Source organism: Polyodon spathula, chromosome 27 (genome assembly GCF_017654505.1).
Source record: "Polyodon spathula isolate WHYD16114869_AA chromosome 27, ASM1765450v1, whole genome shotgun sequence".
NCBI lineage: Eukaryota > Metazoa > Chordata > Actinopteri > Acipenseriformes > Polyodontidae > Polyodon > Polyodon spathula.
Window position 1 is genome coordinate 794322 of NC_054560.1, and position 24073 is coordinate 818394.

At 40.7% G+C, this 24073-nt stretch overlaps 1 protein-coding gene across 3 annotated transcripts in view; it reads right to left on the minus strand.

The window, feature by feature from the left end:
- Positions 1–24073, minus strand: part of fer1l6 (fer-1 like family member 6) — a 164743-nt gene that overhangs the window by 54343 nt on the left and 86327 nt on the right. For 2 of the 3 annotated variants that reach the window (XM_041231012.1, XM_041231014.1), the window contains 2 exons: positions 11052–11097; positions 1032–1100 (listed from right to left, as the gene is read on the minus strand). In XM_041231012.1, coding sequence (XP_041086946.1) covers positions 1032–1100; positions 11052–11097 — 115 coding nt within the window. The remainder of the gene's footprint in view (positions 1–1031; positions 1101–11051; positions 11098–24073) is intronic. The other variant, XM_041231013.1, reaches the window with a different exon arrangement.

The following is a 24073-nucleotide window of genomic DNA, read 5'->3' on the forward strand; positions in this document are numbered from 1 at the left end:
CAATACATCATGGTATAGGAAAAAGGGAGTCGTGGTAGACTAGACATGGTTTCATAAATCATAGGATTTAATGAAGACTTGGTAAAAACCAACGAGGCAGACCATGTTTAGATATAATAAGAATGACATACGTCTGAGAAAATGCTTACAGAAGGCTCTTCTATTAATGATGACTGACCTTGACAGAGAAGCAGGCAGTTTGGAACTTGCCCGAACATGATTTTTGTAGAAACACAGAGAGAGGTCATGTTTAGTTTAAAGTACTGAATATCTAACATGGGACTGTTATATTCTAAGTATACCACCACAGTCACAAGTCACTCTAATGAGTTTTCTTTATTTAGAAAGGGAGTAGTGAATAATTCACATTATTTAAAATATTGTGCCAAAACCCAGGTTTTTTGTTTTAAAAAAATTTAAAACAAATTTTCTAAATAGGTCTTTGGGGTGTTTTTACTGTTATTGGTTAAAACCGCAAACTTCACGCCCTAGTTATAATTTTGCAACAGATTTCATTTTGAGTTAATTTTAGGCTCTTTCAAATCACTTTTTTTTTTTTTTTTTTTTAATTCCAGTGGCTCCAGGTCATGGGATCACTTTGATCTTGGCTGCCAAAGAAAGGCTGCTTTCATTGTGATTTCATTTATAATGTGCACTCTTCCATGATGGGTTTTGCCACATTTTCTCTTGGGTCATTGGGTTTGAATTGAAGACTAAAAGTTCAAAGAGTGACCCCAGGACCCAAAGGTGTGTGAACTGGAATAATGTAATGTATTTCTCAGTTGAGAATCATTTGTAAAAAGCTATAAACTATGTAACTCAATTTGAACAAAATTTGTTAATACAAAATAATATGATCTTAAATCATGGAAATTGTGGGTAATTTGGAGTGATTTTCTCTGTGGACTAACTCAATACACTCAGTTTTGTCCAAAACAGAGACGGTGATTCAAAGAATTGCACTCTGCTGTGTTCATTTTACAGGATTGAGACGTTTGATTTTTTGTGTTAAAAAATGAATTGAAGCTTACCTAAGGAGTCAACTCCATGTGAGAGTAAGTTCTGTAGAGGAGTTACTATGAAAACGTCATCCTTGGCAGCTGGACCAGAAAGCACAATAATAGCATGAAAAGAAACATTAAAAAAAAACATTGGGATACTTTACTAATACTAATGTGTTTTGATCACTAACAATACTGTACTCTAGTTAAACCCTTCAGTTTGGTCTGTGAAGGTTTTTTTTTTTAATTGACAAAATATGGTCTTTATTTAGCAGTTTAAATTTTTTACCATAACCAGTTAATAATATTAATTTGTGCAAGGACAAAGCATTTTCTTTAAGTTTTATGTTGTTCCAATGAATTGTGGGATTCTGTACTGATATATTTTATTCAGCATGAATATGGGCTTTTTTAAAATTCTGAATATGAACACACACACATATTTTAGAATGTTTGAAAGAAATGACAAAACTAATTTTATATTTGGGTTTTGACAGAGAAATACTATCAGTGCAGTTTCTTCTGGCCACACTGTATTGATATTACTTTACCAAATTAGACTGCGAAGCTCTCAGGCAGCATTGGCTTGCTAGTGGAATGGCTGGTACAACGTGAAACTATGGCTGCACTGTTGTCACCTTTGCCCCTGTCTCAGCTGCTCCTGGTCATGGTGTAAAGATCCTCAGGGCCTGTCTAGGCTGGTCCTGGGAGGGTGTGGTGTAAGAATCCTCAGGGCCTGTCTAGGCTGGTCCTGGGTGTGGTGTAAAGATCCTCAGGGCCTGTCTAGGCTGGTCCTGGGGGCGTGGTGTAAAGAGCCTCGGGGCCTGTGTAGACTGGTCCCAAGCGTGGTGTAAAGATCCTCAGGGCCTGTCTAGGCTGGTCCTGGGCGTGGTGTAAAGATCCTCAGGGCCTGTGTAGACTGGTCCCAAGTGTGGTGTAAAGATCCTCAGGGCCTCTGTAGTCTCTTATCTCTTCACTTGAACCTCTGAGTTTTGTTTGCTTGTACCAGTAGGTGTCCGGTAGAAGTGTGCCTCAGACAGTTTTTTTATACCAAATTGCTAGTGGAATGGCTGATCCTCAGGGCCTGTCTAGGCTGGTCCTGGGAGGGTGTAAAGATCCTCAGGGCCTGTCTAGGCTGGTCCTGGGCGTGGTGTAAAGATCCTCAGGGCCTGTCTAGGCTGGTCCTGGGAGGGTATAAAGATCCTCAGGTCCTGTCTAGGCTGGTCCTGGGTGTGGTGTAAAGATCCTCAGGGCCTGTCTAGGCTGGTCCTGGGGGCGTGGTGTAAAGATCCTCAGGGCCTGTGTAGACTGGTCCCAAGTGTGGAGTAAAGATCCTCAGGGCCTCTGTAGTCTCTTATCTCTTCACTTGAACCTCTGAGTTTTGTTTGCTTGTACCAGTAGGTGTCCGGTAGAAGTGTGCCTCATAGACAGTTTTTTTATACCAAATTGCTAGTGGAATGGCTGATCCTCAGGCCCTGTCTAGGCTGGTCCTGGGAGGGTGTAAAGATCCTCAGGGCCTGTCTAGGCTGGTCCTGGGCGTGGTGTAAAGATCCTCAGGGCCTGTCTAGGCTGGTCCTGGGAGGGTGTAAAGATCCTCAGGTCCTGTCTAGGCTGGTCCTAGGAGTGGTGTAAAGATCCTTGGGTCCTGTCTAGGCTGGTCCTGGGAGGGTGTAAAGATCCTCAGGTCCTGTCTAGGCTGGTCCTGTGCATGGTGTAAGGATCCTCGGGTCCTGTCTAGGCTGGTCCTGTGCATGGTGTAAAGATCCTCAGGGCCTGTCTAGGCTGGTCCTGGGACGGTGTGGTGTAAGGATCCTCAGGGCCTGTCTAGGCTGGTCCTGGGAGGGTGTGGTGTAAGGATCCTCAGGGCCTGTCTAGGCTGGTCCTGGGGGTGTGGTGTAAAGATCCTCAGGGCCTCTGTAGTCTCGTTATCTCTTCACTTGAACCTCTGAGTTTTGTTTGCTTGTAGCAGTAGGTGTCCGGTAGAAGTGTGCCTCATAGACAGTTTTTTTATACCAAATTTTTTCCAAATTGTTCCACATCTCATCATTAAGAATACGATAATATCACGGTGGTCACAACTTTCTGGAACCCATGAATTTCACCATTTGTTTCCACTCAGCGTGAAAATAGGAAGTGAGCACTTCACATCTTTTAAATTGGCGACAGTGCAAAGTTCAAATTTCAAATAAAGGTGAATACTTACAAAGATAACTACAAAAAAGTAAACCAGCAGAGCGATATCCCAAACAATTTCATGAAAACCTTTCAAATTAACCAAAGCCTTTTGTGTTGAAAATATATCTCTGTACACCCTTAATAATGCAGCTCTGGAGAAGCATGGAACCCAGATATGTAGTGATTGACCTGCGATGTTTGAAAAGACATTAACAAAATAGGACATTGTTGCCTAATTGTCAATTACAACCAGAACATTTATATTAAAAAAAAAAAGATTTTAGTGTTCAGATTTTTTCTTTTACATCAGAGAAGGAATGCATGTTTAAATCAAAGTATAGTCCTGTTACAGTTGGTTTTAAAAGGCACTGTTAAAAATAAATCTGTTTGCTTTTGACTTGGAGCATGTTTTAAAAGTTAACACATCATATACATTGTAAATACAAAACATAGATATTTATTTAGAACAAATATTGAAATATTACAATATACCACATTTATAAATATCTTTTTTTAGGTAAAATCTTTGTCGCCATGATCTTTCTGTGAAATTGTCTATTTTTCGTCGTGACTGTGACGTGATTTAATATTTTTACTGTGACAAATCGTATCTTTACTCATCAAAAAGTAAACCTTCTAAAGGAGATGGTACGTCATCTTCCTCCAGAAACAAATATGCTTCTTCAACAGTACATTGGGATATGCATGTTCCGACAGCAGTGACAAAATCTTCTGGTATAATTTGCAATACAATTTAAGTTGGTGCAACGTTCCATTAATTTAATCAGCCACTACTTGTTTTGCACACTTGAGTGCGCTATGTGGCTACAAACTTTTCAAGAATTATAACTGAACTACATCTGATCACCAGCAGGTCTCACATGCTGAAGATCTTGTTACAGTGCAAGACCATCTATAAAGTAGGCCATTGCAATAAAAAAAATGTTAGAATACTTATATATATATATATATATATTTAGAACATGTTCTAAGTAAAACTGCTACATGTTCAGAATTTATAAGCAGGAAGTTCAACCAAAACCAACTAAGTAAATATGGACCACTATTTCAATGCACCAGCTGTGCTATATTTCAAACTATTGGTTCACTTTAAAAACAAAATATAGCCTACCTGTTACATTGTATTTCCAGAACCTGGCAGCTGGTTTCTAAAGATCGCTCTGTCTGGTACATTTTCAAAGGGACATTTCCAGGGTCTGTTGTTATTTTTACATGTATTTATGTTTTTATTTTGTTTGATAATTCACTGATGGTGAAAATACAATGTTGTTAAAAGGTAGACATAGGAAATTAAATTCTCTACAATTTAGCATTTACTGTTTTTCAGGTAAAGAATGTTATAATAACTCTAGAGATTATGATATATTCCATCCTGCAGGCACACAGAGAAACATCTTGCTTGGCATTAAATCCAACAGGAACAAAACATAACTCAGGAATCACACAACATTTGTGACTGGCAAAGATTTCTCCTTCTTTGAAGTAGATGGCATTTTCAGGAACTAAATAAAACACTTAAGATATCCCTCTCTCCAGTTCAGATCTCTCTCCAGATGAGATCTCTCTCCCTCTCTCCACTTCAGATCTCTCCCTCTCTCCACTTCAGAAATCTCTCGATAACTGAACTAAATGAAAGCAGCGTACTAACTGTGGATGGTCCCGTGGTTAGTATGAAGCTCCGTACTAACTCTGCAAGTTTGTTGCAATTGACCCTGTGGGTTTAACTTTGTGCAATCAACGTGCACTTAAATAGAACGAATGGAAAATAATAGATTATATAGAAGTATGATTAGTGCAGTTTGATTTACTGTGGGGGTGTGTGACGGGTACACCCCACCCCCGTGTGTATTATATTATTTGTTATGTTATTATTTAAAATGTATTTATATGTGTAAAAACACAATATTTTATTGTTAATTGTTTTGCAGCATGGATGCAGTTAAACTTCCTCACCCCTGCTAAACTGGTGCAGAATGTGTCTCCAGATTGATTCATTTATTACTAATTTGGAGACGGTCACATGTATATAAACCCACAGCTTTGGCTGCTCGAGGCAAGTCTGTTCAGAAACAGAACTAGACGTGAGTGAAAGAGAAACTAAAAGCTTAAACTTGTTTTTGTGTTTCAAGTGCAAATCAGACATCACCATGCGATGCACTTCAAGATCGCTAGGTAAGCTGTAGTTTCACATGGGGTTTTGGGAAATACAGGTGAAGATCAATGAAGAGCAGTTCAGCGAATCATAAGAATCATCTTCAAACCTCCAAGTACTACCGTTATCGGGAAACTACCACCAGATCACTTAATTCAAGTCTTTGATCCTGTAAATCAGTTAAGTTCTTAGCATCTACAACTACAAACAAAAAATGTTTGTTGTACAATCTGTGGATTTTCATCCCAGAATTATAAGGCAGCAAACAAACATTTAGGTTTTACATACCTTTAGAAAATAATATTTAAAGTTAAAAAAGACTCTCTTTGCTTCTGCTGTGGTACAATTTGCAATTATTTTTACTTGTTTGTTTGTTTATTTATCACAGCTTGCTTTGTGACTGTAATCTACCAGTACGTTGCATGTTTAACTTTGTTATACTCTATTAAAAGTGATCACCAACAGAAATCCCTTAATCAGTGACACCTGTGACAATTGTGGCGTAAAGGGCACATAAGGACCTTTTTATTTTATTGTGTTACGTGTTCCCATGTGTTGCTACAACTGTTTATGTAAGGTGGTGTATTGTTTTAATTTAATTTTTTTTACATTTTGACCACTTTTTCAAACTTTTGCATTCCCTACTTTTCCCATCATCGTCCTGCTCACATATGTAACTGAGATGGATTTACCAGTGAGCAGGAGGATGATGGGAAGCATAGTTCTGAGAGGTCCATGCGGGTACATGTGAAGCCATCTTGAAGCAAGGGACGGAATTTAAAAGTTTTTAAAAGTGATCAAAATGTAAAAAAATAAATATGTATTACTTGTCATGACTGTGGAGAATAATTGATAGACAACTGAAAAACAATATTAGTGAAGTCAAAAATATGTTGAATGCTTTGGGTCACAGTGGATTAAATGTGTGCAACAGAAAATGGCTGCAATCACTTCTGAATAACATAGAACACCCCCCTATAATGACATCATTTAAGACCACCTCCCCACTATATCTGGGTATGTGGCAATTTGCCAGGCCTCACAAACATTCCTTTGTATCTTGTTATCCCTGAGATTCTCCAAACAGCTATATAAAACCAAGCAAAGCAGAACCAAAGACCCCCTTACAAATGCCCATAAATGGTCATATTTGCCCTCTCTTTAGTCAATCTGTAATTTATTGAGACAGACACTACATTCCAAAATACCCCACCCAATTTATGTGCTCAATATCTCTCCATTGAAAGTACCACATATTCCAAATATTCTAACAATGAGTATGGACTATCACATTTCCTTACAGTCCCAGCTTCTTTCTTCAATTTGTAACAGAAAATATCATATAAAAGAATAATCAGTTCTAACACAAAAACTATTACAAACTTCCTTACATGACGCATGTGCAGCAACATTTGAACTGAATAAGTAAAAGAAAAGCAATAGGCAAGTGTATAATAGTACAATAATGTAGACAAACTAACATTAATAAACTGTCACACTAAATTAACACAGCACCCCTACACACGTTAAAAAATACATTATTAACAGAATGGTGAAACAACTCACCAGAATGGGAAACAACAAATTGTTCAGTGACTTGTGTCTGATTCAGATTTTTTTCAACAGCTTGAATAATTTCCAACTTTGAGTAGAAGGAGAAACAGCGGTGCATTTTGTCATTTGTTTACATGCCATTTTGTATCGATGAGGTGCACTCGTGGAAATCAGAATACAAAACAATTTAGAAAGATTTTAAAAAACCTCAAAACACTCTTGCAATGTCGCTTTTGAAAAGACTGGTTAAACCATTTGAATTTAAGTTTGATGATGAGCTATCGGGTCACAAAGCTGTACTGCGTCCGTTGTGAACGAATCACCAGCGGTGCCAAGAAGGTGTTCTTTTAAATGAAGTTCCTGTTCCTTTATCCGGAGCATTTACAATAGGAAAATCAGTTTCACCACAAGGGTGACCCTTAGGCGAAGTGTTCTCTTCAGAGGTGTTCTTATACACAACTGTATTAAGAAATATGACACTATGCAGTAATTGCTGTAGAGAGGGAGTTTTGTTTCAAGACATCCTAAAAAGGTGTGATGTTATTAAAAAAAAAACGTGCTATGAACTAATTATAAAATAAGCGCCAAGTTAAACAATGCGCAATAGAAGCAGACACGCCCCTCTAACTTCGAATGTAACAGACACTACTCTTTTAAAAAAAAAAAAAAAAAAATTATGTACTTGACTTGTCCATTTTAATCTCGATAGTATTCTTTGAAATCATCCCCATACTTTGCAGACCCTGGGTACTCACCTACAACAGGACCTGGCCATGCTACAATAATAGCCTTAGATTAGAACATATATCCCTGTGTGACAGGATTGAAAGGAGTCCCTGTCGTAATTTGCCTTCCTGACCACCGGCAGCGCCGTGTAGGGTTGACCGTGATTGGATCAGGAGGCTGAACTCTGACCATACAGGCTGTTCCGGGTCAGGCGGCCATCTTGGCCCAAGGTAGAACCATGCGGCCCTCGGGTCCCATCATTGCAATCAGCAGTGCTGTTCTCGTTGATTGGCTGACGTGGGGCAGCGTGCTGATTGCAGGGGTGGGACTTGGCAGTATTTAAGCAGTATGGTTTTGTCACTCGGTCTCCCTGGGCTGAACTGAAAACACATGCTGTGCTTGTTGTGTTGCTTTTATTCACTGCTGTTATTCACAGAAGCTTGAAAACCTTGGACACTGTGTTGGATTACCGGAGTGAGGAACCGAGGACTGGCCATTAATCTGTGAAAGGGAGCTAAGAAGTGATGAGAGGAAACCCACTGCAGTAGCACAAAGAAACCCAGTGCTTCCTTTGTTGTTATTTATTTTGTAACCGTGACATTTTTTGTTTACTCTTTTTATTTCAAACCTGAGTTTACCATTGCTGGTACTCCAGGTGGTTTTCTTGTTTATTTTTTGCAATACTGGACTGTTCTATTTTTATTGTTTGGTAAAATAAAACCCTGCCCTGATACCATTGATGGTTCAGGGCTCTAAGAACTAAACTCCATTTCCGGCTCCTGTGTGCTGTCATTTCTGGTCCTTCCCAAAAGCTCCACCCACTACCCTCCCACACCCTGTTATTTCTTTCATTTGTATTGTTTTTACTTATTACTTATCCTACAATAATAGATTATGTGTGGTATCTGTGTGTTTGTGTGTAAATTAATGACCATGATCTATTCCAGAAAAATATGACTGCCATTAAGGCAGAAACTGTATAAAAAGTAGACATCAGGTTTTTGTTTTTAAATCCCTGGCATTGTGATTCCTATAGAGCAAGCAAAGTGGCAAAAGATACATTTTCATAAAGTGTAAGCAAATTAGCTATGTTTTATGACTACTATAATGCAGGAATTGCACACTATTGACAATAACTGGTAAAACCCTGCATTAAAAGGAAAATATATGCAGTATTATCTGTAAACCTTGAACACAATTGAATGCTAGTTTTTATTTACTATTTGATGTTGTAATCAGATACTATTGAATGTTAGTTTGTTATAATTATGTACAATATTATTGCATCTAAGAACGCAAAAGCATTAGTCACACACTCTACAGTAAACTTCACAACCATCTAGTCGCAGCATGAGCCCAGACTGAGGGGATCCAAGCCCTGTAGGATTTTGACCAATCAGAGAATTCTGATAAGGATGCCTTACCTTCTATAGGCTGCCTGCAACAGGACTAAGGGCAGAACAAGGGCTATTTAACCCCGGGAGATGTGAATGAAAAAATTGTACTGAGCTCGGTGCCTGGAGTCAGACCCAGGGATCCTTTGGATTCCTGTATTGAAGATTGTTATTTTGTGTACCTTTTACTATTTGAATAAAGCATTTTAAAACCAAGCAAGACAAAGAGCTTTCCATTAAACACAAGTGTGCAAAGCTGAGTTCCAGAATCCGGCGGTTCCTGAGTCAGAGACGAAGCAGTGCGGTGAGGAGCGGTAGCAGTGGATCCAGCATGGGAACAGAATGCACAGCCAGCGGTTCCTGAGTCAGAGAAAGAGCGGTGCGGTGAGGAGCGGCAGCAGTGGATCCAGCGTGCGAGCAGAGTGCACAGCCAGCGGTTCCTGAGTCAGAGACGGAGTGGTGCGGTGAGGAGCGGCAGCAGTGGATCCAGCGTGCGAGCAGAGTGCACAGCCAGCGATTCCTGAGTCAGAGACGGAGTGGTGCGGTGAGGAGCGGCAGCAGTGGATCCAGCGTGCGAGCAGAGTGCACAGCCAGCGATTCCTGAGTCAGAGCGGTGCGGTGAGGAGCGGCAGCAGCGGATCCAGCGTGTGAGCAGAGTGCACAGCCAGCGATTCCTGAGTCAGAGACAGAGCGGTGCGGCGAGGAGCGGCAGCAGCGGATCCAGCGTGTGAGCAGAGTGCACAGCCAGCGGTTCCCGAGTCAGAGCGGTGCGGTGAGGAGCGGCAGCAGCGGATCCAGCGTGTGAGCAGAGTGCACAGCCAGCAGTTCCCGAGTCAGAGACAGAGCGGTGCGGTGAGGAGCGGCAGCAGCGGATCCAGCGTGTGAGCAGAGTGCACAGCCAGCGGTTCCCAAGTCAGAGACAGAGCGGTGCGGTGAGGAGCGGCAGCAGCGGATCCAGCGTGCGAGCAGAGTGCGCAGCCAGCGGTTCCCGAGTCAGAGAAAGAGCGATGCGGTGAGGAGCGGCAGCAGTGGATCCAGCGTGCGAGCAGAGTGCACAGCCAGCGGTTCCCGAGTCAGAGAAAGAGCGATGCGGTGAGGAGCGGCAGCAGTGGATCCAGCGTGCAAGCAGAGTACACAGCCAGCGATTCCTGAGTCAGAGACGGAGCGGTGCGGTGAGGAGCGGCAGCAGTGGATCCAGCGTGTGAGCAGAGTGCACAGCCAGCGGTTCCTGAGTCAGAGACAGAGCGGTGCGGTGAGGAGCGGCAGCAGCGGATCCAGCATGGGAGCAAAGTGCACAGCCAGCGGTTCCTGAGTCTGAGACAGAACGGCCAGCGATGCAACTCATTAGCAGCAGGTCCATTGTGTGAGCAGTGAGGCAGCAATTCCTGAGTCAGAGACGGAGCGACGCCGGTGTGGTTCTCATTAGCAATACCACACAACACAATAAGCAGCAGATCCAGCGTGTGGGCAGTGAGGCAGAAATACCGGAGTCAGAAACGGAGTGACGCTGGTGCGGTTCTCATCAGCAACAACACGCAATAAAATAATATAACTAAATACAACACATCTAACAAAGACATCCAAGTATATAAAGCAATATCATTACTGTGGTTTACTTATGCCTTTTGTTTTGATGTACACACAAAACTCAAATGTAACCTAAATAAAAAACTAGAAAAGAGGACATTGCAAAGAAAAAACATCTCACCATTTTGGGTTTTGTTCATTACAGTTAGGGATGCCAACTAGCTCTATAATTCCAGGACAATTTAATTCAGGTTTTACACTCAAAACCACAAATTAAGAAAATGATTTTGGTAATAGATTTTAATACAACAACTTTTGTTCACGCAGGTTCAATGATATTGAAGCAACGACTGAGCTATTGAAACAGCAGCAGCATATTTCCAAACTCATGCAAGCATGCAATAATTACGAATAACCAAAGCACACCAGAGTAATATGCTCATGAATAGAAATTAGTGTTTGTGGTCGAATCTCATGAATAAACAAATGCATACTACTCACCGTTGTCACCGACATGCTGGTGTAAACTTGCTTCTTTCTGCTTTTCCTTTTGTGAAATAAAAAAATTATTAACATTAACAGGATTATTGATTTGAAAACATTTATTTTATGTTTATTTTACCAGCTTGTCTCTTGACCAAGAGAGTGACAAATAAACATCAACATAAAACACATCATTATCAATGTCAGTGTGTGTGTGTAGAAGAGGTAAAGTACATGTTTACTGTGGTGTTAGGAGTTGTAAAGCACGAGTTTACTGTGGTGTTAGGAAGGGTAAAGCACGTGTTTACTGTGGTGTTAGGAGTTGTAAAGCACATGTTTACTGTGGTGTTAGGAGGGGTAAAGCACATGTTTACTGTGGTGTTAGGAGTTGTAAAGCACGTGTTTACTGTGGTGTTAGGAGTTGTAAAGCACGTGTTTACTGTGGTGTTAGGAGTTGTAAAGCACGTGTTTACTGTGGTGTTAGGAGTTGTAAAGCAGGGGTTTACTGTGGTGTTAGGTTTGACCCAGTGTTGAGTTCCGGTATGCGTTGAACCGGATGTTTATGAAGGGGAGGTCAAAGGTCTGGAGAGAGAGGAGTGAGATATTCCAGGGAGGTACCCGGTAGCAGGCTCAACTATCCCCTGTTCAAATCCAAGTATTACTTGTTCATTACCAATGATGCGTATTGCAGTTATTTAAAACCCACAAATAAGCAGCCATGACATTTACCAACATAATACTGTGATTGACTGTCACAGAAACAGATAGCTAGCTGTGAAAAAAGTTAGTATTGCTTGATAAGAAAACGTATAATGAAGTATGAAGCTTTAATTTTTTTTGGTGACAACTAAAAACAAATTATGTATATATTTTAAATATGGGCTTCTGTAGTAGGTTAAAATACTGTTTGAAAGTATAGATGATTGCATGACAAAACCTCAGAAAATTTAAAATGATTTGATTTAGCAGTCTATTTTTGTATTCATTCATCTTATCCTCTTGCGACCTTGCATATAATAAAATAATAATAATAATAATAATAATAATAATAATAATAATATTTATTATTTATTTAGCACCTTTCATAGTAGCCCACCACCACAAAGCACTTTACAGAGGTAGGCTGTGAACTGTGCATTATATGCAGAGTCATTTACAATATGGCACTGATTTAACATCTCATCCGCAGGATGGAGCACAAGGAGGTTACGTGACTTGCTCAGGGTCACACACAGTGACAGGAGGTGGGATTTGAACCGGTGACCTGCCATATTGCCTCTGTATATTATAATGTACATTGTTTTCCATTGGGTATTACTGATTACAAAAAAAAAAAAAGTTGATAGTTCTTGACTTGAAAATATCACACACATGCCCCAACAAGCCAATTGTTTTCAGTCTTCATATAGTTTGTATGTGCAAGATCCAATATACCTAAAACTCATATAAATTACTAATATTTAAGTGCCACCTTGGTAAAACATTGATTACCCATGTACCATGTTCTAGTTGAAACCGAGTGTGAAATAGGAAGCTGGCTATTTGGAGCTCAGGAATTGAATCACAGTGCAGTCAAATTATATTCTGTATATTCTTTTTAAAAAGATATTAAAAGATCACTTTTATAAAATGTATTTCACACTTCAAACCTGATCTTTTATTCTGTTTTATTCTCTTGTTTTACTATTTGCATTGTACTTAATGTTTTATTGTACTTAAGTTTTTCTATTATTATTTTCTTTGTACTGTGCAGGATGCTGCCAGGATTGCTGCTCCTCGAGGTAATGTTCAGCTTATTTTGATGTATACAGGTAGTGGTAGGGTAAGCCTAGTGTTGCCTGAGGTAATTTATACGACATCTTCGTTAAAGTGTAGTGTTAACTCTAGGGCGAGTTAAAGATCTCCCGAGGTAACCTGTTTTGAATGTAACACTGACATTGCTATTAATTGTCATTGTTTTGTTCTTGCAGACGGAGCTGTCAGCTGCTGCTCCTGTTACGTTTACTTCATACACTGTTTTCTTTTGGTATTGGTAAATACGAGCAAGGAGTCATCTAATATATTTAATTTGGCTCTTTTAATTTGTGTCTCATGGCGAAATAGCGGTTGGGTTTTGTTTTTATTTATTCGCTGTTGATCACTCTGGTTTTGTTTGATTTGGATTGATTTATTATTTCACCCTTTATTTCATCACAATTCTGTTTGCACATTTTTATTGTTGATTTGTAGTTAGTTTCACTTTGTTTTAATTTGAGTAGCACTGCTAACCCCTGTCTGCCTTGTGGCACTTGAGACCAAGCTAAACTATTATAATTTGTATATTCTCTTGCAGTGCTTGAAACTAAAATATTGCCAATTTTTATCTCTTTGAATCCAGGCTGGTGTGGTTTCTTGTGGCCTCCTAGTGGTGACTGCACTTGGGTAAAATCTTTGCTTAATTTGCATATTATTTTGCCTTTTAATTTGTCTGTTACAGTTGTAAATGTTTTTATAATAAATTATTGAAATATTTTAAAACTTTACTCATGTCTCTGCTTACTTTCATTTAATTGAAAGAGGTCTACAATTTGGGGAACCTGGCCATACACATAAAAGTATTTTACCAACTATTTCTTTGGACGAAATTCCCAAGGTGGCATAGTCAATCAAAAAACAATTACATAACGGTCGCGTTTTTCTATGCACAGAACAAAACATTAGATAGTTGAACAGAACTAACTTATTATTTGGAGTCTGAGCTCCCCCTCTCCTGCTTCAGCACAGTCGGATACAGAGTCACAGAAAAACTACAGTACTAACAAACCTCTGAGATGACTGACAGCGACCGCCAGCCATTCAGAGCCGAACGGAGACAGGACAGACAGCAAGTATAAAAACTACACAAACAAGAGAGGATTTCTAAATGATTATTTTTGGTAAGAAAATAAAAATAGTGAGTGGTTTTACCAATGTTTATTGTATATAAATTTATTTCAGTCAATCTCATTTTTTGGGAGTTCGATGTTTAATGAGCCTTATTGATTTAATATTAAAGTAGCAAGCCTACTTAAGTTAAAAGCAACACCTAAAAATCTATCCTGTATTGGACGGGAAGCCAGTGCACAGATGCTAGCACAGCAGTAACGTGATCTTGTCTCTTAGTCCGGGTTAAAATTATAGCTGCAGCATTTTGTATAAGTTGCTGCAGTTGAGCTATAACATGGCTATGAGCACCAGAGAATAGGGATTTACAATAGAAGATACAAAAGTATGCATCAATCTCTCAGTATCAGAGTGGGAAAGAATACTTCTCAATTTGGCAACATTTCTTATATGATAAAAAAAAAAAAAAAAAAATTTAATAATATTCCTGATGTATGTCTCAAAAGAAAGATTTGGGTTGAAGATCACACCTAAATTTCTCATTTCATCTGCAAGAGAAGCCACCAAGGAGTAAATCGGACATGTTACTTTGTTGCTTCTGAGATCCCAGAATCATCGCATTAAAAAGTTTTCAACCATCCATTTTCAACTATGTCACATTTAAATGTGCTTTTCTTGTGTGTTTCTATACACAATTTCTCAGGTTAACATATACTTACAGTGCAAAAAAAACAGACTGTCAGATTATGGTCTGAGAAGTAAATAGGTTTTTTGCACTGTGCATATTAACCTGAGAAAGTGTGCACACAAACTGACTTTGGATTTTGGTGAAAAAATCATGCTTCAGCTTTTTAATGGTACAGCAATTACATGAATCCCTTGCTTTCTTGTTTTCTTTTATTTAACATGGTTAAACTAGGCAGTTGCATGAAGTGACAGCATGTAAAAAGTTTAACTGAATTCCCAAATTAATTGTCTTTTCTTTATCTGCAACTGAATCCATTCTGTTCTGCTAAAGCTGAATTTACTGTTTTAGACCCATAATAAAATGCATTGATCAGTTTCCATCAGCACCATTCAGTTGCCAACAGCATGTGCAAATCACTCATGCCACAGATCCATCAGTAAATAGAGAGTCTCTTATGTTACTGGATTGGATACGAGAGGATCTACTGTACAGCCTAGTCACAGGTGTAATTTATATGGGGGTGTGATGAGTCAAAGGGGTTTCGGTCTGCAATTCAGCCTCCCAACAGTAGAAGGCATCAAACCAACTCGGGACTTCCCTTACCAAGGTCTTGTGACCATGACAAAAGTCATCTTTTTGAGGGGCGGCACCTTGGTGAGGGGTGGAAGTACGAGTATGTAAATTCCAGCCACTGGAGTCAAGTGAAATTAAGGGTACCTGTCAGTTTGGGATTGGTGATCCACTGACTACCGGGGCGGGGTTTGCATACTAAAGGGAACGTGCTACTGTGTTTGGGGTTGGTCCTAAGGAATAGAGGCGGGGGAAAAAAGGCTGGAGGGAAGTACGTGGGAGTTTGGACTGTGTCACGAACGAAGGCCTTACTAACTTGGCTCTTTTCTGTTTTTATTCCTTTTTGTTTTATTTTTGGATTTAAGCAGAGCGCGAAGAGGACCAAGAGGCTTCCGTTCCTTTATTTTTGATTACTCCAGCACTCCCTCCCTCACATCCTTCTTTATTATTTTTCTTTTTTTTTTCTGTGTAATATTAAATAAAATTTTAATTTTTACACGTAAATCACTGTCTGGAAAATCCATTTTTACTCACACGTGGTGTCATTGTGGGAGATGGATCCAGCTACAGTTTTGGCGATGTTTAGGGAGCAGGAGGAGAAGCGAGAGGAGAGGGAAGCACGGCGCCAGGAACAGCTCGCCCAGTTCTTTGGTCAGCTGGTAGAGAAAATCTCGACACCAGCGGCGGAAACAGCGGTTGCCCGGATGTTTTTTTCACAACCAAAGCTACAGAAGATGACTCCGGAAGATGATCCTGAGGCATTCTTGGTCACCTTTGAGAGAGTGGCAGAAGCAGCAGGGTGGATCAAGGAACACTGGGCCATGAAATTGGCACCCTGTTTGACAGGACAAGCGCAAGCAGCGTATAGAGCCTTGATGGCCTCGGAGGCCGCGGATTATATAAAAGTAAAAGAAGCCATTCTCTCACGCCTCGGGATCAGGGAAGAAACATACCGGCGCCGTTTCCGGGAATACCAGCTGTCCAAGGGGGTGCGGCCCCGGGTTGCGGGACAGTATCTCCTGGATCAGTGCACCCGGTAGCTGCAGCCGGAAGAACACACACCCCAAGAACTGGTGCAGAAGATCGCCATAGAGCAGCTCACATCCATACAACCGCCAGGAAATCGGGAGTGGGTTAAAAGGAATCAACCTACCACTCTCGAGAAGGCCGTCATCCTGGAGGAGGCATATGAGGATGCGAATGAAGGCGCCGCCTCTGACCCCACTCCTGCACCTAAACTAACCAGGACCAACCCATCAGTGAAGCCCAGAGGAGGTAACCAGACCTTCAGACCATGGAGGTCGAGGTTAGCCCCATCTTGGGCGAGAGAAAACCCCCCTAACCTGTCAGTCACCAACTCACAGGACAAGCAAACCCCGTTGGTGCCTTCTACCCCAGTTTGTTACCGATGCAATGAGCCCGGACATATAGCCAGGGATTGTCCGATGATGGAGGTAGACCTGGCAAGAAGATCCTGGTCGGCAGTAACAGGTAAGAACACTGGGGAATGTTGGGAGGGCCCTTATCAATTAAGAGTACAGGTCGGGGATAAGAGTACTAATGCATTTGCAGACTCTGGGTGTGCACAAACATTTATTCGACAAGCTCTTTTGGAGGGGGTAACCTGGGAGCCACAGGGTAAAGTGGCTATCTCATGTATCCACGGAGAAACTCGGGTTTATCCCACCACTAAAGTTAGACTTACTGTTGATGGTTACTCAGCTTACGTTAAAGTGGCTGTAGCGCAATGTTTACCATACCCTGTTCTCCTGGGAAGAGACTGGCCGTTTTTTGATCGTATTTTAGGTCGGGAAATGGTCTTAGTTTCTACCAGGGGACAATCTAAGCAACAGGAGAAAACAATTGGCGAGATTTTCCCGTTACAATCCGACCTGTTTAACCCTAAAATCCGCCCGAGAAAAACAATGAGAGAGCGCAGGGTGGAAAAATATGAGGGAACTCTGAGACGACAAGGGGAGGGGTCTGACTCAAAGGTAAACCAATCTTGTAAACGGCAGGGTAAAGGAGTAGGTGTTCAGTGTGACCGGGGCTGCGAGGTTACTGATGTGGAAGGTCACATAATAAACGACACTCCTCTCAGCGTACCTAATCATTGGGACCGAGATATTGACCTGGGCTATGAACAACAAAATGATCCCACATTACAGTATGCTTGGAAACAGGTTAGATATGTTGAGGGGAAGGATATGCAGGAAGGACAACCAGTGGTATTTCCGCATTTTTCTGTATCTGGGCACTTATTATATAGAATAACCTGGGCTCCTGGGACGGGACAGCTCGTAAAACAGTTATTGGTTCCTAGGCCTTTTCAGTCAGAAGTAATGAGATTGGCGCATGACATTCCATTTGCAGGTCATTTAGGAACTGAAAAGACTCAGGAACGAATTCTGGCCCGTTTTTTTTGGCCAGGGGTTTATGGTCTTGTGCGGAAGTATGTATCTGAGTGTCTGGAATGTCAATTAGCTGCCCCTAAGGTAGTTCGCCCAGCACCTCAGGTCTCACTGCCAATTATTGGAGTACCGTTTGAGAGGATTGGTGTAGATTTAGTAGGCCCTCTGGAGGGAGCAGAATCAGGATATCGGTATATTTTGGTAGTAGTGGACTACGCAACACGATATCCAGAAGTAGTAGCAAATGAATTGGTTAAAATATTTTCTAGGGTGGGAATCCCGAAAGAAATTCTCACTGATCAGGGCACTAATTTTATGTCTGGCTGTATTCAGCAATTATACAAATTACTGAAAATCCGTTCAATTCGAACCTCAGTTTTTCATCCTCAAACGGATGGGCTTGTTGAACGATTTAATCAGACTTTAAAAAGTATGTTGCACCGCTTTTAGATCAGGAGAAACGTAATTGGGCTAAACTGCTTCCCTACTTGCTCTTTGCAGTTCGTGAGGTACCACAATCCTCAACGGGGTTCTCTCCGTTTGAGCTCTTGTACAAGTGTTGTTGTTGCTTCCCTCATCAGAATCTAAGTTGTTTGCTAAATGGCAGGGTCCCTTTGAGGTCATTCGAGCAATTGGAAAAGTTAATTATGAGATCCGACAGCCTGGGCGTCGGAAGGAAAATCAAATTTATCATGTTAATCTCCTCAAACCGTGGAAAGAACGGGAGGTCCATTTTATATCTCCCGAACAGGAGGGAGAGGACTATGGACCCTCAATTGAGCCAGTATCAGCAGCTGGGGTTCTGATGGGGGAACAATTAACTCCTGATCAACGCAAAGAGGTAAGCAATTTAATCAAAATGTTTGGTGATGTGTTTTCTAACGTGCCCGGAAGAACGCATTTGATTGAACATGCTATTATCACTCCGCCAGGTCTGAGAGTTAGACAGAGACCGTATCGCATTCCAGAAAGTCGGAGAGATTCTGTCCGGAGGGAGGTGGAGTGTATGTTGAAACTTGGGATAATTGAACCTTCCCGAAGTGAGTGGTGTAGCCCAATTTTACCAATAGACAAACCAGATGGGTCACTACGGTTATGTATAGACTTTAGGAGGGTGAATGCTATCTCCAAGTTTGATGCCTATCCCATGCCTCGGGTAGATGAACTCTTAGACAGGCTGGGGCGAGCTCGGTTTATTTCAACTTTGGATCTGCCGAAAGGATACTGGCAAATTCCATTAGCAAAAGCCTCTCGTGAGAAAACGGCATTCTCAACCCCAGATGGTCTTTTTCAATTTTGTACTATGCCGTTCGGACTTCATGGAGCTCCCGCAACTTTCCAGAGACTGATGGACAGGGTATTACAACCTCATCGAGAGTATGCAGCTGCATATATCGATGATGTAGTCATATACAGTTCTTCCTGGAAAGAACATTTGAGTAGATTAAAAGCCGTCCTACAGTCTCTGAGGTAGGCGGGACTCACAGTGAACATGGCAAAGTGCGCTATTGGAAAAGAAGAAACAAAATATTTAGGTTTCATAATGGGTAAGGGTAGAGTGAAACCGTTGGTTTCAAAAGTCCAGGCTTTGTTGGATTCACCGGTACCTACCACAAAAACCCAGGTGAGATCACTGTTAGGATTGGCTGGTTATTACCGCCGCTTTATTCCACACTTTTCCACTATAGCCGCCCCTCTCACTGATCTCACTAAAAAGAACGCTCCAAATAAAATTAAGTGGAGTGCAGAGTGTCAGACAGCCTTTGAATCTATTAAAACTAATTTGAGTCAGGCCCCAGCATTAGTTAGCCAGGATTTCAGCCGAGAGTTCATCCTTCAGACTGATGCATCACAGACTGGTCTGGGGGCGGTTCTGTCCCAGGAAAAAAATGGTATAGAACACCCGATATTATATATTAGTCGGAAGTTACTGCCGAGAGAACAAAGGTACTCTGTGGTAGAGAAAGAATGCCTGGCAGTAAAATGGGCGGTGGAGTCCTTAAAATACTATCTTCTGGGACGACCCTTTGTACTCATCACAGATCACGCCCCTTTAAAGTGGTTAGACACAATGAAGGATTCAAACGCTAGGATTACGCGGTGGTACCTGGCGCTCCAACCCTTCGCCTTTCAAATAAGGCATCGTGCAGGTAAGTTACATCAAAACGCTGATTTTTTTTCCCGGGAGGGAGGGGAAAAGGAGGGGTTAGAGGTTTCCGAGTGTTCCTTCGGCTCCACTCTGAGGGGTGGGATATGTGATGAGTCAAAGGGGTTTCGGTCTGCAATTCAGCCTCCCAACAGTAGAAGGCATCAAACCAACTCGGGACTTCCCTTACCAAGGTCTTGTGACCATGACAAAAGTCATCTTTTTGAGGGGCGGCACCTTGGTGAGGGGCGGAAGTATGAGTATATAAATTCCAGCCACTGGAGTCAAGTGAAATTAAGGATACCTGTCAGTTTGGGATTGGTGATCCACTGACTACCGGGGCGGGGTTTGCATACTAAAGGGAACGTGCTACTGTGTTCGGGGTTGGTCCTAAGGAATAGAGGCGGGGGAAAAAAGGCTGGAGGGAAGTACGTGGGAGTTTGGACTGTGTCACGAACGGAGGCCTTACTAACTTGGCTCTTTTCTGTTTTTATTCCTTTTTGTTTTATTTTTGGATTTAAGCAGAGCGCGAAGAGGACTAAGAGGCTTCCGTTCCTTTATTTTTGATTACTCCAGCACTCCCTCCCTCACATCCTTCTTTATTATTTTTCTTTTTTTTTCCCGTGTAATATTAAATAAAATTTTAATTTTTACACGTAAATCACTGTCTGGAAAATCCATTTTTACTCACACGCCTCACAGGTGGACATGGGTTACATGTCCACCTCATATTGCAGTAGCACAAAAACTTTTATTGCTCAATAATTTGGAAACACCAATGGATGGCAAATTAGCCTACACAGGCGTTGCAGCCGCGGCAGCCCCAGGCAATGCAGAGCGACAGGCAGCCCCAGGCGATACATAGTGACAGGCAGGCCCAGGCAATGCAGGCGTGACAGCCCCAGGCGATGCAGAGCGACAGGCAGCCCCAGGAGATGCAGACGTAGCAGCCCCAGGTGATGCAGGTTGCTTCAGCTTCTCTGGTAGTGGGCGGGAGTACCAGGTAGTCTCCCTTAATCACTGGGGATTGGTACAGCTCTCCTTCAGTTGCTGGGGGCTGGTGTGGCTCTTGTTCGGTCACTGGGGACCGATACAGCTCTCCTCTGGGCTCTAGAGTGGACGTGCCTATTGCCTGTGGAGGTGGGATAGGCATAGCCCCTCCCAGTGGCACTGGAGATGGTAGGGCCCTTCCCATATCTACAGCCAGGTAGGAGAGTACCACGGCTGTGATGTCTGAGAGGGATTCTGGGCGGTGTTGTTTTTCCCATACTTCCCATAACTCCCCAGATTGTTTGGTCTACACTCGATACGGTTTGGTACATTTGGTATGAAGTGTGAACAGCAAAGTCCTCTTGGGAAACTAACCATCCCACGTCTACCTAAAGAGGTCCAAATGAGTCTGGTTCACTTGCTAAACCTCAAATGTGAACAACTGCTGGACTTGATCCTTTTGCACATATGAAACAAACTATACAAGGTAACATCTCTCAGAAGTAAATGTTTCATGTGTAGTTTAGTCCATATTCTGAGAAAACAAGTGGAGCAAAAACAGCCTTATGTTGGATACACATATACTTACATATAGAGCTCATACATAGAAACTGGATAGTTAAAAAAAAAAAATAAAAAAAAAAATTATAGATTTCATAGAATAAGCTAATTTGAAGACAATTTGGGTTTAATATTCAAGTGAAGCAGCCAGAGAGCAGGGAAGATTTTAGATGACTTGAATGGTGATTCCATTCTATCCTATGTTTTTAGGGAAATGCCACATCAAAATTGCATCGGTGTGCTCAGCAAGATAATAGCAGAGCAATTTAATTGGCTGTGTATCAGCGCCATTGAAAAATAAAATAAGCAATCTTATGGAGTATGTGTTTAATCATTCCGATTATGTGTTTATCATGTTTAAATGGTAATACTAATAGCTTATCTTTTTTTTAATTTGGCTTTATGTACATTTAAATGTTTTGAGATGACAATATAAAGAAAATAATAAGTTGTTATCATCTGCAATAAATACACCCAATATTTAATTTAAGCTATTACTGTGTTATTATATACTGTTATTTTAATGGCTTTGGAGTTGGTACGACATCAGTAAATTGAAGAAAAACGTTTTTTACTCTGCAGATCTGATATTTTCCTTTTTTTCTTAAATTTGAAAATTCTTTATTCAAGAAAGCCATATGAGCTAATTTAACTCATTTTCATAGATGTCCTGGCAAGGGCAATACATTTACAGTTTTCCACAAACAAAAATTGAAGACACCATAAATACAATCAATAAATAAATAAATAAATAAACGAATATAAAACACAGAGCAGTTCAATGAGCAGTTCAGTAAAATCATATAGTACACATACAGGGCTCAGATAGATACTGGTGCAACAGTTTTTTTTTTTAAATGACGGGTCTCTGATCTGAGCATAACTGGCAAGTGGTTCCAGTCAGAGGCTGCAGTAAAAGCAAACAATTTTCTACCCACAACACTCTTAAATGTAGGTGTTACAAAATATTTAGTACCACTGACATTGCGCAAACTGTACCTACTAGAAAACTCCTGAAAAAACCTGTTTAAATAAACAGGCAGTGCATTGTGTGCCCCTTTAAAGTGAGTCAGGTACCAATAGTTTCCAATTCCTTCTGTTTGCAGGTGTCAGTAAATTTAACCTGGAGTATAAGCTGCATTGATGCTCTAGTGGGGTGCACTGGAGTACAAATCTACAGATCCTGCTAAACATTGTATCCATCTTTTTCAATGACTCCTTGTTAAGCTGTCCTATAGATGACATCATTGTAATCTAGAATGAGGAATAGAAGTTGCTGGCCTTGCTGTAAAGCCTAAACAGTGGCGCTGACCATACAATACACCCAGATTCCTTCCAATTCTACAGCATATTTCTTTGATATTTTTTCAATATAGACCCCTAGATATTTAAAGGTATCAACTCTCTCCGGTAGCGTAGTCTTACGTGTGGTAATGGAAAAATGTGCGCTATTGTTTTGTATCAATTTCTCTGCACCAAATAACATGATATTTGTCTTTTTTTGTTTAAGATCAGAACGTTATCAAACCATTTTTGAAGTTCCAGAAAATCGCTCTGTAGTATCTTAGTTAAATCATGGATATTATCAGATCTGTAGTACACCACCGTATCATCCTCATACATATGTACTGAACTTTTCTTACAGATTTTGGGTATTTCATTAATAAAAATAAAAAATGAGAGGTCCAAGAATTGATCACTGTGGGACTCCCAGGGATATAGGCATAAGGTCAGATTTCTTTTTTTCATACAGTTGCTTGGGTATGTTCCATTAGATATGATTTAAACCATAACAGTGAAGGATCCGTTACTCCAAGGTTACTTAACTTACTGAGAAGTATTATATGGTCAACTAGGTCTAAAGCCTTAGATGAGTCAATAAAAATGGCACCAATAAGTTTCTTTTCTCCCATAGCCTGATATATATTAATTTTAATAAAGCTGTTGTGGTTGAGTGAGCTTTTCAAAAACCCAATTGATAATCTGTAAATAAATTATTTGTTGTTAGGTAATTAGTCAATTGGGTTTGTACGATTTTTTTGATAATCTTTGATAAGACTGGTAAAATAGATATAGGCCTATAGTTACCAGGGGCTGTGATGTCCCCACTTTTAAATATGAAAGATACTAATGCTTGTTTTAGCTGGTATAGCATTTCGCCAGACATAACAGACCTATTAATTAATGTAGCTAGCTGATTTTTCAATGGGTAGGCAGCTACCTTAAGAAGTCTAGGTTCTATCCCAGTCTAGGTTCTATTTTTCCACACCTGCTTTTTTGGAAACATCAATTTGCATTAAAAATGTATATACTTCCCCCTCATTTACTGAAGGTTGTATATATTTATTTTTCATGTTGCTGCAAGTTTCTGATGAAATCAGATATGCAGATCACCTCAATTTGCACACATTTCACATTTCTCCAATTGGGAAAAAAAAAAAAAAAAAACATTTGAAAAATGTTGCAGAGGGACTAAGCTGAACTCAAAGGCAGCAGCCTGGTGAATTGCTGCTACGAGATAATATTTCATATTTAAAACATACCCATGTTTATTATTTTTGGGTGCTTTTCATACTGATGCAAGTAGAACAGAATAACACGATCTTCCAGAAGGTTACAGGATTAGCCTTGAGGTCTCTCAGTCTCCCTGTAGATTCAAAATAATGTTGGTTCCTCTGTTGTTTTCATGGGTACATTCAGAATTGGTTTTGTGTTGCACAGATTTCTTTTACACACATCAAGCTTGTGAGGGAAAAAAAGTCTGTTCAGACTTTCAACAACTTTGATAGGACAATCGAATATTTGCTGGGGG